This window comes from Giraffa tippelskirchi, chromosome 13, assembly GCF_054371585.1.
Source record: "Giraffa tippelskirchi isolate mGirTip1 chromosome 13, T2T-mGirTip1v1.2.pri, whole genome shotgun sequence".
Lineage (NCBI taxonomy): Eukaryota > Metazoa > Chordata > Mammalia > Artiodactyla > Giraffidae > Giraffa > Giraffa tippelskirchi.
The window spans coordinates 30,613,913-30,631,557 of NC_137287.1; the positions used below are offsets into that span (position 1 = coordinate 30,613,913).

The 17,645-nt window shown below is 49.7% G+C and overlaps 1 protein-coding gene across 2 annotated transcripts in view; it reads right to left on the reverse strand.

Annotated features, from left to right (window-relative positions):
- The window catches only part of SNX29 (sorting nexin 29), a 585,715-nt gene that overhangs the window by 489,856 nt on the left and 78,214 nt on the right, over window positions 1–17,645 (reverse strand). For both annotated transcript variants that reach the window (XM_081560361.1, XM_081560362.1), the window contains 3 exons: window positions 9,334–9,452; window positions 5,881–5,956; window positions 3,427–3,509 (listed from right to left, as the gene is read on the reverse strand). In XM_081560361.1, the coding sequence (XP_081416487.1) occupies window positions 3,427–3,509; window positions 5,881–5,956; window positions 9,334–9,452 (278 nt within the window). The remainder of the gene's footprint in view (window positions 1–3,426; window positions 3,510–5,880; window positions 5,957–9,333; window positions 9,453–17,645) is intronic.

Here is a 17,645-nt window from a genome sequence, read left to right on the forward strand (position 1 = left end):
TCCAGGGGATCTTCCCAACCCAGGGGATCAAACCGGAGTCTTCTGCATTGCAGGCGGATTCTTTACCAGCTGAGCTACCAGAGAAGCCCTCTTCCTTCCTTAGCCATGGGGTTATTTTGGGGGGAAAACGGGATGGACACGTTGTCTCCTGAGCAGCCAGGGGAGGCCTTGGGACAGATGTCAGCCACCAAGTGGGAAGCTGTGTGCACCTTCTAGGAAGGGTCCTTACAGTCTGGGGGAGGGGAAAGGTTCATCTCCTTTGTGCCAGAGGACCACTGCATAGCCTGGTGATGAAGCCCATGCATCTCTTCTCAGAAAAATGTTTTAAAATACACAACATAAAACGCTCAAGATTACAAAGGAAACTGATTGTACTGAAATAGAATTATCAAAACATAAAAAAAGACAAGTGACCGACTAGTACACAGGATTTTACATTTTCTCATTAAAAAACTCTATTTTCAAGTAGAAATGACATTGTGAGATCTTTTTCATATTGCTGTTACAGGAGCCAGTGACTTCTATCAGTGACAAAGTCGCTCACATGGCTGAGACTACTAAGGTTTCTATAATTCGCTGCTACTTTCATCATTAAAGAAAATGCAACCTAAGCGTCCAGCAACAGATGAGTGGACAAAGAAGACACACACACACACACACACACACACACACACACACACACACACACACACACACACACACACACACACACACACACACACACACACACACACACACACACACACACACACAGAGGAATATTATTCAGCCATGAAAAAGAATGAAATTTTGCCATTAGAAGCAACACAGATGGACTTAGAAGGTACCACGCTTAGCACAGAAAAGGACAAATACTGTATGATATCATTTATATGTGGAATCTTAAAAATAAAATAAACAAATGAACATAACAAATGAAAAACAGACTCATGGATACAGAGGACAAACTAGTGGTTACCAATAGGGAGAGAGAATGGGAAGGGACAAAATGGAGGAAAGGGTAAGAGGTACAAATGATGATGGATAAAATAAACTACAAGGACATACTGTACAGCACAGAGACTATCGCCAACATATCACAACAACTTTATATCCAACATAACCCATAAAAATTTTGAATCACTGTGTTGTACACCTGGAACTAATAATATTGTAAATAATACTTCAACTGAAAAAAAAATAAATCAAGGATTTCCCCAGTGGTCCAGTGGTTAAGAATCCTCCTGCCAATGCAGGGTGCATGGGTTCGATGCCTGGTCCAGGAAGATTCCACCTGCCACAGGGTAACTGAGCCTGTGCACCAAACTACTAAGCCCATGCTCTCGAGCCTGTGCTCCGCAACAAGAGAAGCCACCGCAATGAGGAGCCTGAGCATCACAGTGAGAGAAAGCCCCTACACGGCAAGAAGACCCAGCACAACCAAAAAAAAAAGTTAATTAATTTTTTAAAGATAAATTAAAACAATAAAAAATGAAGGCAATACTGAATACTAAATTTCAGTCAGAGGCTAGAGGAAAAAGTTGTAATTTCTTTTCTAAGTTCAGATCCCTGAATCCTACCTAAGGAAATGGAGGAAGTTTCTCCTTTGCCCCCTCCTCATTCCTGATACCCGGGATGAGAATGAGATGGCTGGACCTAAAACAGCCATTTTGGACAACGAAGCAAGACAGAAGGAGCCCTACTCTCTGGTGACCATGGAGCCACACACTGGCCCAGCCTGCCTACCTCTGGACAGAAAGACGATTTCTATCATATTAAGCCACAGCTGGTTGGTTTAGTCTTTATTATATAAAGCCACTCAAACCTAACCTTTCATCAATAGCCTCCTGATGAAAGTGAAAGAGGATAGTGAAAAAGCTGGCTTAAAACTCAACATTCAAAAAACAAAGATCTTGGCATCCAGTCCCATCACTTCATGGCAAATAGATGGAGAAACAATGGAAAAGGTGACACACTTTATTGTCTTGGGCTCCAGAATCACTGCAGATGGTGACTGCAGCCATGAAATTAAAAGACACTTGCTCCCTGGAAGAAAGGCTATGACCAACCTAAACAGCATATTAAAAAGTAGAATGTCAATGTATGGCAAAAACCACTACAATATTGTAAAGTAATTAGCCCCCAACTAAAATAAATAAATTAAAAAAAAAAATAAAGGACTAAGAAAAAAAAAAAAAAGTAGAGACACTACTTTGCCAACAAATGTCATTCTAGTCAAAGCCATGGTTTTTCCAGTAGTCATGTATGGATGTGAGAAGTTGGACCATAAAGAAAGCTGAGCACTGAAGAATTGATGCTTTTGAACTGTGGTATTGGAGAAGACTCTTGAGAGTCCCTTGGACTGGAAGGAGGTTGAGACAGTCAATCCTAAAGGAAACAGTCCTGAATATTCATTGGAAGGACTGATGCCGAAGCTGAAACTCCAATACTTTGGCCACCTGATGCAAAGAACTGGCTCGTTGGAAAAGACCCTGAGAAAGATGCTGAGAAAGAGTGAAGGAAGGAGGAGAAGGGAACGACAGAGGATGAGATGGTTGGATGGCATCACCGACTCTACGGACATGAGTTTGAGCAAGCTCCGGGAGTTGGTGATGGACAGGGAAGCCTGGCATGCTGCAGTCCATGGGCCTGCAAAGAGTCGGACACGACTGAGCTACTGAACTGAACTGAAACCTAACCTTAATTGCTGTACCTTTTCTGAGCGGTGAGGTTGTCAACAGGTTGCACCTGATCATTAGCAACCTTCATTCATCTTTGAGACACACTCTCCCTCACGTACAAAAGTGATTCCTCCAGGGATACAAACGAAACCCAACTAGAAACCTCCTCTGTAGCTGACGGCCTTGCAGGAGGCAAACCCTGAAACCTTGAAGGACAGAAGTTTCCCTCGGCCTCCCTGCTGCTCCACCTCTGTGTCCTTTAGAGCAGGGGTCCTCAACTCCCGAGCTGGTACCAGTTCAAGACCTGCTGGGAACTGGGCCACACAGCAAGAAGGGAAAGGCAGTGAGCGATGGAACCTTCATCTGCATTTACAGCTGCTCCCCATCACGCACATTACTGCCTGAGCTCTGCCTCCTGTCACATGGGCGGCGGCATAATAAAGGTAAAGCGCCTGAATCATCCAGAAACCATCCCTGCCCCCTGGGTAAATGGAAGAATTGTCTTCCATGAAACTGATCCCTAGGGGCATAAAGGTTGGGGGCTCCTGCTTTAACAAAACGATGCATGAACCCAGGTTATCAGGTTTCATAGCTCAGGGAGCTTAACGACCACACACCACACTTCAAGTCCACAACCAGGCACCCACACACCTGACTTCATCCCAGACTCTGTAAAGTCCATGGTCATGCAGGAGCCAGCGCAAAGTCCCTGCCTCCAAGATGTGCAGGCCCCAGGGATGGCAGACACTGCCCAGAAAGTACTTACTAACTGTCATGGACTCTGGCACCGAGGCAGAAGGTAACAGGCTGCTCAGAGGACTTTCCTGGCCTGGAGGACTGGCTTCCACACTGGAAAGGCAAGCAGAAGGAAGTTAAGAGTCAGCCACTTAAAACACACCACCTCAACATTCAAAACGAACACAGCAGGCAATGAGCTCATTCAGGTTTCCCAACTCGAAGGAAGGGAAGGCGGCCCTTTGAGATCACAGTTAATCCCCTCTATGTGTAGATTCCGTATCTGGAAATTCACCTACTCCCTGAAGTTTAACTGTAACCCCAAAACTCCGCACTCTTGGGGCTGACATGGTCATCCACGAACATGTACATGCATGTGTGTGTGCTCAGTCCCTTCAGTCGTGTCCGACTCTTTGTGACCCTAAGGACTATAGCCTGCCAGGCTCCTCTGTCCATGGAATTCTCCAGGCAAGAATACTGCAGTGGGTTGCCATTTCCTTCTCCAGGGGATCTTCCTGACCCAGGGATCGAACCAAAAAGTCTCTCACATCTCCTGCACTGCAGGTGAGTTCTTTACCACTAGCACCTCCCAGGAAGCCCAAACTGTCTGGTGTTCCTAAACACAGGACTGTGCGGTGCCTCGTGGAGGAAACCTATGTGAGGCAGCCTCTATTCAGCGTGATGGTGCAGTGGTAAAGAACCCGCCTACCAATGCAGGAGATGCCAGAGATGCGGGTTGGTTCCCTGGGTCAGGAAAATCCCCCGGAGGAGGGCACGGCAACCCACTCCAGTATTCTTGCCCAGAGAATCCCATGGACAGAAGAGCCTGGTGGGCTACAGTCCATGGGCTCGCAAAGAGAGTCGGACACGACTGAGCGACTTAGCACACACACAGACGATGACAGTGCTGCCGGTCATGAGTTCCCTGTCAGCGAGTCAACAACGGGTATTCAAAGAGATATCTTTAAACAGGAGCAGACAGAAAACAAAGGTACTTACTGATCCACTGACCAAAATGCTGTGACCAGACACCCTCCTAGGGACCTAGGGGCAATGGCTCCGTCTTGAGAGAACACGACCACCACAAATAATGAGAGCTGGCCGGCCGTGTAGTTACAAAGAATTTGCAACATGGAAAAATAACACTTCACATCTTTCATGAAAACAGCTCCCAGGGGAATACCCAGTGGCCCATATAGTCAAAGCTACGGTTTTTCCAGTAGTCATGTCCAGGTGCAACAGCTGGACCATAAAGAAGGCTGAGCACCAAAGAATGGATGCTTTTGAACTGTGCTGTTGGAGAAGACTCTTGAGAGACCCTTGGACAGCAAGGGGATCCAACCAGTCAATCCTAAGGGAAATCGATCGTGAATATTCACTGGAAGGACTGATGTTTCCTTCAAGTGACACCAACCCTTCCTGGCACTGCACTAACTTGTACAAGCCTCCTACAGGCAGTGCCTCTCCGAAAGCAGGGCGAGACTGGAACACAAAGCATAGGCAGAGGTAAACTATGCCCACACCCTGGAGCCAAGGTTGCAAATGCAGACATTGTATCTCAGAGACACCAAATTAAAGCCAAGGAGGGGAGGAAGGAGAGAGCTGCAAGGGCAGCAAGGATCACGGCGGCATCAGGGGGTCTTCACTGTCCATCTCAGCTCTGCCACCTAACGTCCAGTGACTCTGAACAGCTCAGCTTTCCTTTCAGACACTTAGATTTGGAAAAAAAAACAAAAAAAAACTGACGTGGCATGTGTGTGCTAAGTCGCTTCAGTCATATCTGACTCTGTGCGACTTTATGGACCGTAGCCCGCCAGGCTCCTCTGTCCAAGCGATTCTCCAGGCAAGAATCCTGGAGTGGGTTGCCATTTCCTTCTCCAGGGGATCTTCCTGACCCAGGGATCAAACCCTCGTCTCCTGCACTGCAGGCAGATTCTTTATCACTGAGCCACCTGGGAAGCCCTAGGCACTTCACAAATACCTGACACCAAAGTGGTTTCAATATTATGTGTGTGTGCGCTCAGTTGTGTCTGATTCTTTGCAATCCCATACATGGACTGTAGCCCGCCAGGCTCCTCTAAGGGATTTTCCAGGCAAGAATACTGGAGTGGGGTGCCATTTCCTTCCCCATTTAAATATCACATAATACTAAAACTGTAAAGTGTAATATTAAAATTGTCCAATGGTTTATCATCAAATATTAAATCAAGCAAATTATGACAGTGGAAGTACCTAGCCATGGCCCCCAAAGTAGGAGAAGTAAAGGTGGTGTGCAAATGAAATGTGACCAACACCAGGTCTCGGGCCTGAGACCCTTGGCCACTTGGTGCCCTAGGATGTCAGACCAAAGTTGAACTGAATTCCTGTGAAGTGAGGCCCTGCCCTTCAAGCCCAGCAGAGGGACTTTCAAAAAGAAGGAAAGGCAGAGTTGTGAAGAGGACCGTCTGGTCCCGGAGGCGGCCGGGGGTAGGGGCTGCACGCTCACCTGTACCGGGGTCCCGGCTCTGGGAGGATGTGGTCCTCGGGTCCCGTCCCGTTCTCCAGGCTCCCGAGGGGGGCATCTGCACAGAGACAGCAGCCGCAGAGAAAGTCAGGCTTCTGCTCTCGCCCTCAGCTCCCCCATGAGACAGGGACACGGTGCAGACACCGGCTCGCCTGCTAACTCCGCTGACATGCAAGGCCTTCCCCATCGACATGCTGGGCTTTCGTCTGCTGCCCATTTCATTTATTTCGGCCGTCATCTCAGACTTGGCATCAGTCACTGGCTGAAGGCCCTATTCTCCCACTTCGGCATTTTTTTCCTTTACTGAAGTATGGCTCCCACACAATACTCTTTATCAGTTCCAGGTGTACAGCATGGCAATCCAGCATTTATATTAGAAACTGATTACATTACATATTGATCACCGCAATAAATCTAGCAACTATCTGTCACCCACAGTTATTACAGCAGTACTGACTACATTCCCTATGACTTGATTTATTAACCTTTCTGATCTTGAGCCACCTGGCATTATGCATGAAGTCCATATCCAGAGACAACCTCAGAACCAGGGAATAATAATAAATCAGCTGTTAGACAAAAGGGCTCCAGGCTGCAGTGTCTGGAGACGGACACACGGGGGCAGCAGTGTCCACCTGTCACAACCGCATGACTGCCACTCTCTCAAGAGCCCTGCACCAAGCAGGAAAGGCATTTGGAAGAAAGGAGGCCATAAGTCATCTCTACAAACAACAGGCAAGCGGCAGCACAGACCTTCATAGATATACTAGCCGCTGTTCATGTCTCTTTCCAGGAAAAAGGGCAAAATCCGTGCCCCTGGGGGACATCAAGGCCAATGTCACTCAGGAGAACACCTGCATGCTAGACAAACTCCTGGCGTGTCAAGGCCCCCAACCAGGCCTGGATCGGGACGGGGGACAGAAGGGAGCTCGTCTCGCTTCCTAAGCCGTCTGTCCTGTGACCTCCTCCGTTTTCATCTAGTTCTGCTCAAGATTCCCCGCTCTTAAGGGGTTGAAAAGGGAATCCTACAAGGAAAAGCATTCTCTCACTTTCCCTTCCACCTGCTGTTCTCACGAAGCTACTCCACTCACTCCCACCTCTTTTTTTTTTTTAATTTATATTAGAGTATAGTTGCTTTACAAAGTTGTGTTAGTTTCTACTATACAGCAAAATGAATCTGATATATATATATATATATTCTCTCTCTTTTGGATTTCTCTCCCCTTTGGGTCACCACAGAGCACTGAGTTCCCTGAGTACACAGAGCCGGGATCTGATGTGAGTGGCATTCCCGCCAAGTCACGGCTCCTGCAGCTCTGATTCTAGCATCTTTGAGCAGCCTGAGAATAACATGTCTTCCCGGGCAATGTTCCCACCAACAGCGGGTTTGCCCCTCAGGCTGTCACAAGCTTCCAAGACTCCTGGCAGCTTCGTTACTGTAGTCAATTAAAGGGCTGGCAGACGGGCTCACACCCAGCATCCCTGGCGAGGATGGTCTAGACCAGCTGGAGCTCGGGGTCCACTCAACAGGGACAAGACGGAGCCTCTGGGTCTGGGAGGCTGAGAGCCGGAGGAGGGATCGAGAGAAACCTGCCAGGTGGGGATACACCTCCCAGCGAGGATCCCCGAGGCCAGCCAGAACGCCGGGTTCTGTGACTGAACCCCAACATGAACAGCACACAAGCCAAGCCCTGGGGACAGCCTGACAAGCCAGCCCAGCGACAGTTCACGACCCAGCCGAAAGGCCTGTCGGTGGGGGTAGAATAAGGGGCGTGGACCCCAACTCGGATGCTGTGAACAAGCCCTGGAAACCCTCCAGTGGTCCTAGATGCACGTGAGGACCACCTACTCCCTGCCGGCCACGCCTACTTCTCAGACACTCTGCCCGAGTCCACACTGCCCCTGAGCAGGCAAGGGCGAGGTGACCATGTCCCAAGCCTGGGGGACTCAGACCCAGGCTGGTCACCTGAGCAGAAGGAGGGCATAGGGGCTCCCAGACCGGCCCGCTCCAGGATTCACCCGAGACCCAGACAGAAGCCCTGGTTAGTATAGAAGGATACGCGGCCAGGGCAGTGGTGTTGGCACCTCAGCCAGATACAGACCAAATGAGAGCGGGAGAAAGCTGAAGGAACACAGACCGACCAGCAGGGAAAGGAGACGGGGCAGACCCCCACCAGGAAGGGGGGCACAGGACCAGGAGGACTGCAGGCCAGGCTGGGTCCCTCCATCCCCAGGTTTCAGCCTCCGGCGCCCACAAGATGCCCCCCGTCACCCCACTAGTATGAAGCCAGCAGGGAGCCTACCCAGGGCCCTCCTGCATGCCTGGCCTCTCCTCTCAGACTCACTCGGGGGACCTTCACCCCACATCTGAACAGTAACTCCCCTTCCTCTCGGGCTGCGGTCAGGAGGGAGTGAGCTAACCCAGACCGAGCACTGTGCATTCATCACCGCCGTCCGCACTTCCCAGGACAGGAGACCAGCCTGGCGGACGGCGGTCACTCACACCAGCGACACCGCCTCGCGGGGCGGCCACCTGCCGCCTCGGCAACTTCGAGGTGACCGGCGTGCCCTCTCCCCAGCCCCGACTGCACCCGGGGACGGGCCCGCCCTCCCCGTGCTAGTTGGATGGGGTTTCTGTTCCTCACGCGGTGCCGTGACAACCGTCTGTCATCCGGTTCAGAATGTCGACAGCTTCCTGAGCAGCCGGTGGGCTCCCGTTCACAACCGTCCACAGCTTCCTAAACCTGGGCCTCGGAGGGTGAGAGGGGCACCTGTGCTGTGGGGCCGGGGAGGCCTCGCCGACACGGGGCTGCAGAGGCACCAAGAGCAACCCGGCGCTCCGCTGTGCCGGGCGCCACGCACACCCACCCCGCCAGGAGCGCGGGGCTCAGCCACGACTCCCACCCCCACCCCGACACCTCCCAGCACGACCTGCTCTAGCTAAAGAAAGTAACAACAAACCACACAAGCGCCCCCTCAGTCACAAGGAACGGGCCAGAAAGGCTTGCCCACTTTTCGGCAAGCTTACTCCCTGATTCCAAGCCCTCAGCTGCCAAGGGTGCGAGGGCCTTTAGAGCTACAGGTGCTGACCTCCTCCCTCCTCCTGAGAGGCAAAAATAATGGTCACCATTTGTAACCTGCTTGTATGCCACCAAGTTCAACAGATCGCCGACAAGAAAGGAAGTGGGCCTGGGGGCTCCCAGGTGACGTGTCAACACCCGCTCAGGCAAGAGTACCGCAAAATACCCTGGTTCAGCGAGGAGACAAGCCACTGGGGCTCCCCTGCTGACACGGGCCGCCTGCCCTGAGCCCCGGCCTCCCCACTTCCTTTCCCCCCCCGCCACCAACCACAGACATGACCCCTGATCCGGCCTCTCCTGCCACTGCTCCGGCCACAGCCCATGCGGGAGGCGGGGAGGAACCGAGGACACCCACCTGTAGGCCCGTAGGAGCCCACACCGCTGACCGGGAAGAGCACCTCGGCGTGACCGTGCAGCACCTGCAGCGGGGCCCAGCCGTGCATCTGGGGGAGGCAGGCGCCCCCGTCCCGCGACCTGGGGGAGAGAACACAGCTGCGGGTCAGGGCCCGGGGCACCAAGCGGTGCTGGGCCCCACCCAGTCCCCCCGGGGAACCAGCCAGGCCGGGACGAGGCTGAGAACACGAGGAGGCCCTTTCAGCCCATGTGTACTGAACCCCTCCTACCTGCCAGGCAGTGAACACACACATGCATACACACACACACACACACACACACACACACACACACACACACACACACACACACACACACTCTGTGCTGGCAAAGAGCCAGCCAACAAGGTCCATCCTGCCCTCGTGGAGCTTACTGTCTGCTGGGGGGTGCAGACATGAAGTGATGTGCATGCATGCAAAGTCACTTCAGTCGTGTCCGACTCCGTGACCTCATGGACTGTAGCCCACCAGGCTCCTCTGTCCATGGGATTCTCCAGGCAGGAATACTGGAGTGTGTTGTCATGCCCTTCTCCAGGGGGATCTTCCCGACCCAGGGATCAAACCCACGTCTCTTACATCTCCTGCACTGGCAGGCGGATTGTTTGCCACTACCACCACCTGGGAAGCCCGACATGAAACATACGATCCCACAAGAAAGTGAGAAACAGCAGCTCAGGTTCATGGGGCTGGACAGGAAGGTGGTGGAAGGACTCCTTGAAGAAGGGAGGTTTGAAGTGAGTGGAGAGGGAAGCGCTGGCTCCACGACGGGAGGTGGAGGGGGCAACAGGGATGGAAGGGGAGGGCGGCACATGCCAGGGCTGAAGCGAGATGAGGCCCCGTGGGCTCTGGGTTCTGCAATAAGCTTGGGCCAGTGTCGCTCTGCCTCACTGGTTTTCAAACCCTCAGGAGTAAAAAGACAGAACCAGACCAGACTGCGTCTGCACCACTTCCAAGAAAAGGGGTCAGCTCGAATATTAACCAGGCTCATATGATCTGTTACAGTGTCACCTTACCCACCACGTGCCAAACTAGCCTGTTCGACCTTTGTAACGCCAGGCTGGTTTGGTTACATGGGTTTGAGAAAGTATCTGCCCACTGCAGCATCTGCTTCTGGGCAAGAAGCCAACACTGATAAATACCAGGATGCATCTGTGTGGGACTTGAAGGTTTATAAACTCAGGTCGTAAATCAGATGTAAAGAACAGCACAGTAGATCACAGTCATAGCTACTTAATGGAGGGAGGGAGGCAGAGAGGAGGAGGAGGAGGAAGGGGAGGGGAAAGGAGGGGACAAAAACAACTCAAAGAGATCAGGAGACTTGTCCAAGTCCATCACTTGGCCAGGACCAAGGCTGGCAGAATTCAGCCCAGGTCTTCCAGATCCAGTTACTATGAGTCTCCTGGCCACTGCCCATCATTTACACGATGTATATATTTCTTTCATATAGAGCAGGGATTAACAAAATTTTTTTGAAAAGGACCACATCGTCAATACTTTAGGCTATGCGGCCATTGTCACTGTTCAGTAGCCAAGTCGTGTCCAACTCTTTGCGACCCCATGGACTGCAGCACACCAGGCTTCCCTGTCCTTCACCATCCCCTGGAATTTGCTCAAACTCATGTCCACTGAGGCGGTGATGCTATCAAACCATCTCATCCAGTACACTTTGTTGATTTTTATTTGATTGGTTTACAATGCTTCAAAAAATGTAACAGCCATTCTTGGCCTGGGGGTAGATTTGGCCAGCAGGCCAGTTTGCCAGCTCTTTTTTTTAACCTTTTAAAAATTTTATTTGTTTATATGGCTACACTGGGTCTTCATTGCTATGTGTGGGCTTTCTTGAGCTGTGGCGAGTGGGGGCTACCCTTCACTGAGGGGCACGGGCTTCTCATCGTGGTGGCTTCTCGCTGCCGAGCATGAGCTCTAGGGCGCTCGGGCTTCAGTAGTTGCAGGGCATGGGGCTTAGTTGCTCCACAGCATGTGCGATCTTCCTGGACCAGGGATCGAACCTGTGTCCCCCACATTGGCAGGCGGATTCTTAACCACGGTGCCATCGGGGAAGTCCCTGCCAACTCTTCCTTTAAGGCTTGTCCTATAGCCATTCTCCTTTGAGTCCTCTGGAGCTTTTGGTCACACATGTGACATTCAGCAAGACACACAAGGAGAAGTGACCTTAACAGACTTCTGCCAGCTCCGTGACTTAGCCTGCAGGTAATGCACACCGTGAGACATGGGAAAGTTAGCGCCCCCACCTGTGTGCCCTGCAGCAGAGCTGGGTGCTGGGGTGAACGTGGCTCTGCCTCTGCAATCTGTAAAGAGCTGTCTGCCTGCCCGGGGCTCCGATCCACCAGCTGGCAACCAGGGGGACTCCCAGACAGACGCCCAGAAGTGGCGTCTGTCTCGGGACACAGCTGCGAAACCACAGTCCTTTCCTGCTGCTGCACCAACTCAAGGCAGGTGAGATTTCCTGCTGCTTCTTTTTGTTGTTGTTGAATCTTTACTTCTGTAATTTTTTTAATTTATCTATTTTTAATTGAAGGATAACTGCTTTACAATGTTGTGCTGGTTTCTGTCACATATCAACATGAATCAGCCACAGGTATATATATGTTCCCACCCTCTTGAACCTCCCTCCCACCTCCCACCGCATCTCATCCCTCTAGGTTGTCACCAAGCACCAGGTTGAGATCCCTGTGTCATACAGCAAATTCCCACTGGCTATCTCACTTATATATGGTAATATGTATGTTTCCATGCTACTCTACTATTTCTAAGGGGACATATATCTTGCCACTTTCCAACAACACGCGCAGAGTACAAGGTGAAGTCAGGCCCCATCAGCTGCGATTTGGATCCACATAAAAGTGGGCAAAGGACCCCACCTCAAAAAGGGGTTACACTGAAGTCATTCCTGAAGCAGAGACCAATTCAGAATACGGTGCCACAGCTGGGCTTAAAAACAGAACGGGTGTTGCTTTTCATTAAGATACTCTAAAAGAAAAAAAAAAACAACCTAGAAAATGCCAGAAAGAGGAGGGTAGGGTTAGCTGCTTAGTCATGTCTGACTCTTTGTGACCCGACAGGCTACAGCCCGCCAAGCTCCTCTGTCCAAGAGATCCTTCAAGAATACTGGAGTGGGGTGCCATTCCCTTCTCCAGGGGACCTTCCTGACCCAGGGATTGAACCCAGGTCTCCTGCATTGCAAGCAGATTCTTTACCAGCTGAGCCACCAGGGAAGTCCAAAGAGGAGGGGGAAAATAACATACCCAAAGTCACATTATCGAAAACATGACTGACCTGGACACAATCGCCTCAGTGTCTTTTTCTTTACTCGCATACTTCTCTTTAAGAGGTTGTGACGCAACTAAATGTAGGTTTTTATAATTTCCTTTTTTCATTCAACATATAAGTTCATCCTCATACTATGTGGATACTCTCAGATGTCATTCAAGAGGTTTAAGATCCTGAACATTAAGATTTAAGATCTGAACTATGAAATACTCCACTGTTCACTGTGAATGGCTCCTCCGAGGCTGCACCTTTCAGTCAGGTCCACTGCATTGTCTCTCTAAATCAACACGTTGTCATCTGGAGGCAACAACCTTTGTCCTGAGACCCGTCCTCAGAACAGCTTCCCAGCAGTGAAATTACTAAATCGAGCAGACTAAATATTGAGGGCAAGAAGAGAAGGGGACGACAGAGGATGAGATGGTTGGATGGCATCTCCGACGCAATGGACATGACTTTGCGCAAACTCCGGGAGATGGTGAAGGACAGGGAAGCCTGGAGTGCTGCGGTCCATGGGGTCGCAGAGAGTCAGACACGACTGAGTGAATGAACAACAACAACAAAACATTTTTAAGGCTCCTGACGTTGCATCACATTGCTCTCCCCAGAGGCTGCGGACGTGGCCGACGCTCTATCAGGATGATGTGAGCGAGGGCTGGCCTGACCTTTACGCGTGTTAATGCCTACTACGTGTCTGGAAGACTCCGAGCACTGAGGACACACTGAGAGCCAGCCGTCCTGGCAGGGCGCTCGCCCGGGGCCGCCCTCCACCTATTTCTCTTTTTCAAACTTGATGAAGATGACGGCAAAGCGCAGTGTCTGGTTTCACTATGCGTTTGCTTAGTTGCTATTTAAATGCAATTTTTTTCAGGCTGGTAATTCTTTTCGAATTATGTTTTCACCCCACTTCCCTGTTGGTTTCATAGGGCACATATAAAGTGACAGGAAAATCCCTTTTTATAATAAAGGTATTATTCTTTTTTAAGAAAAATAATCAGGGGCTTCCCTGGCAGTCCAGTGTCTAAGGCCCTGCGCTTCCACTGCAGGGGGGGCATGGGTTCGGTCCCTGGTCAAGGATCCCGAATGCCATGCAGCACGGTCAAAAAAAAAAGAAAAGCTATCACTTATAAATCAAATCCACCTAAATCAAATTGCTTATGATTATACAGTAGAAGTGACAAATGGATTCAAGGGATTAGATCTGATAGACAGAATGCCTGAAGAACTAAGGAAAGAGGTTCATGACACTGTACAGGAGGCAGTGATCAAGACCACCCCCAAGAAAAAGAAATGCAAAGCGGCAAAATGGTTGTCTGAGGAGGCCTTACAAATAGCTGTGAAAAGAAGGGAAGCGAAAGGCAAAGGAGAAAAGGAAAGATACTCCCATCTGAATGCAGAGTTCCAAAGAATAGGAAGGAAAGACAAGAAAGCCTTCCTCAGTGATCAGTGCAAAGAAATAGAGGAAAACAATAGAATGGGAAAGACTAGAGAGCTCTTCAAGAAAATTACAGATACCAAGGAAACATTTCATGCAAAGATGGGCTCAATAAAGGACAGAAATGGTATGCACCTAAGAGAAGAAGATATTAATAAGAGGTGGCAAGAATACAGAGAAGAACTGTACAAAAAAGATCTTCATGACCCAGATAATCACGATGGTGTGATCACTCACCTAGAGCCAGACATCCTGGAATGTGAAGTCAAGTGGGCCTTAGGAAGCATCACTACCAACAAAGCTAGTGGAGGTGATGGAATTCCAGGAGCTATTTCAAATCCTAAAAGATGATGTTGTGAAGTGCTGCACTCAATATGCCAGCAAACTTGGAAAAACTCAGCAGTGGCCACAGGACTGGAAAAGGTCAGTTTTCATTCCAATCCCAAAGAAGGGCAGTGCCAAAGAATGTTCAAACTACCGCACAATTGCACTCATCTCACACGCTAGTAAAGGAATGCTCAAAATTCTCCAAGCCAGGCTTCACCAGTATGTGAACCAAGAACTTTCAGATGTTCAAGCTGGATTTAGAAAAGGCAGAGGAACCAGAGATCAAATCACCAACATCCACCGGATCATAGAAAAAACAAGAGAGTTTCAGAAAAACATCTACTTTCTGCTTTATTGACTATGCCAAAGCCTTTGACTGTGTGGATCGCAACAAATCTTGGAAAATTCTTTAAGAGATGGGAATACCAGACCACCTTACCTGCCTCCTGAGAAATCTGTATGCAGGTTAAGAAGCAACAGTTAGAAGTGGACATGGAACAACAGACTGGTTCCAAATCGGGAAAGGAGTACATCAAGGCTGGACACTGTTACCCTGCTTATTTAACTTATATGCAGAGTACGTCATGTGAAATGCTGGGATAGACGAAGCACAAGCTGGAATCAAGTTTGCTGGGAAAAATATCAATAACCTCAGATATGCAGATGACACTACCCTTATAGCAGAAAGCAAAGAAGAACTAAAGAGCCTCTTGACGAAAGTGAAAGAGGAGAGTGAAAAAGCTGGCTTAAAACTCAACATTCAAAAAACAAAGATCATGGCATCTGGTCCCATCACTTCATGGCAAATAGATGGGGAAACAATGGAAACGGTGACAGACTTTATTTCTCGGGCTCCAAAATCACTGCAGATGGTGACTGCAGCCATGAAATTAAAGGACACTTGCTCCCTGGAAGAAAAGCTATGACTAACCTAGACAGCAGAGACATTACTTTGCCGACAAAGGTCCATCTAGTTAAAGCTATGGTTTTTCCAGTAGTCATGTACGGATGTGAGAGTTGGACTGTAAAGAAGGCTGAGCACTGAAGAACTGATGCTTTTGAACTGTGGCGTTGGAGAAGACTCTTGAGAGTCTCTTGGACTGCAAGATCAAACCAGTCAATCTTAAAGGATATTGCTCCTGAATATTCATTGGAAGGACTGATGGTGAAGCTGAAGCTCCAATACCTTGGCCACCTGATGAGAAGAACTGACTCACTGGAAAAGACCTGATGCTGAGAAAGACAGAAGGCAGGAGGAAGGGGACAACAAAGGATGAGATGGTTGGATGGCCTCACTGACTCGATGGACATGAGTCTGTGCACGCTTCGGGAGTTGGTGATGGATAGGCAAGTCTGGTGTGCTGCAGTCCATGGGGTCGCAAAGAATCAGACGTGACTGAGCGACTGAACTGAACTGAACCGCTTATAAATATTGAAGTGGGAGGGACAAGATCTTTCCTCAGTCATCCAAGAAGTGGTTTAATTGCCAGCACGTGGAAGTGTAAACCCAATATTTGGCCAACAGCGCATCTATTAATGAAAAACAATCAGAGCTTTCGACTTTGCCAGGGGCCGCTGCAACCCAACACGTGCTTCTCCTGGCCTGGCCCCTTTCCTCCCACAGACCTGGCTGCGCTATTAAACTCTAAAGTCCCAGCCACTCCAGGTTCCCAGACCTTTCACATGAATCTAGCTTAGAAGCAAAATCAAAGCATTACTCAGTAGGCCATCTCATCACTGCTCTTTCCTCAAGATGCTCTGCAGGATGTTGGCTCGAGATCCCCTCTTTATGCCAGGGAGCAGCTGTCCATAATCCACAGGAGGCCCAGTGGCCTCGGAGGGCCGAGCCTGTAAAGGTCAGCCTACACTGTTTTGTGTCTCACACATCACAATGCCAGCGGCTGCCCCGGCTCATAAGCTGGCCTCCCCTCAATGGCGCTGGTCCAGCAGGAATAGAAACAACTGTCTGAGGCCACAGAACCGACTCATGGAGTGAAGCAACTCGGAGATGTGCTTACTTACTGGGACAGAAATTGCAAATAGCGTTTCCTAAAAGGCCCAGGGGAAGAACCATAGGCAGGTGGGATGGTTAACTTTATGTGTCAACTTGGCGAGGCCATGGTACCCAAATATTTGACTAAACGTTATTCTTGATGTTTCTGTGAAGGCATTTGGTTAGATGAGATTAAAATGTAAGTCGGGAGAGTGCAAGTAAAGCAGATCACCCTCCATAAGTGAGGGGGTCTTTGCCTAATCAGTTAAAGGCCTCAGTAGAAAAACATGGACTTTTTCCCCCCCAAAGAAAAAGAAATTCTATAGGCAGACTGTCTTCAGATTCGAACTGCAGTCCTCCCCTGGGCCTCCAGTTTGTAGGTCTACCTTGCAGATTTTAGACTTGTCAAGTTCCACAATCACATGAGCCAATTTCTTAAAGTAAATCCCTGTAGGTAAATACATACATACATACATATGCAGAAACACACACACATACACTATCGGTTCTGTTTCTCTGGAGAACCCTAACAGCATGGGTCACAAGACTAGATCCAGGTACAAAATCATCCATACCCAGTGAGCAAGAACCAAGCCACAGGCGGACTGCCCTAACATGTATCAGGAGGAGGAAAAAACCTTGGGCAGGAAAAAAAATGGAGCCAGGGCAACCTAACCTTAATCCTGGTTTTGCCCATTGCTTTGACAAATCTCAATTCTCTGCATTAAAGAATCTGGGTCTTTCATCCATCAAGTGGGGTGACACCCACGAACCCTCCGGGACCGCTTTAAGTATTAGGATCCAGTGCGTCTGCAGCTTGCAGCGTCTGGCCTGTCCTAGATGATACGGAGGCAACGCTACTATCGTGAGCATCCACGTGAATGAGGATAAGAGTAAAAATCAAAGACAAAAACAGGCAGAGTCTCATGAAAGAAAAAAAAACTCTGACTCAACACATGGAGACGCCAAGCTTAGGACTGGAGGCGCACTTGGCCCCTTCAGCACCCCGTGGGGTCTCGGTCTCTTCCTTGTACTCTTTGGCAGGCTGGTTTTGAAGACGGCCGTGACTAGGGTGGCACTGCACACTGCAGAGCTCGGGTGAGAAGTCACTAGTTGATTCAGCATCAAGAGTAAGAGCAGGACTTCCCTGGTGGTTCAGTAGTTAAAAGTCCACCTGTCAATGCAGGCAACACGGGTTCGATCCCTGGTCCGGGAAGATTCCACAAACCACG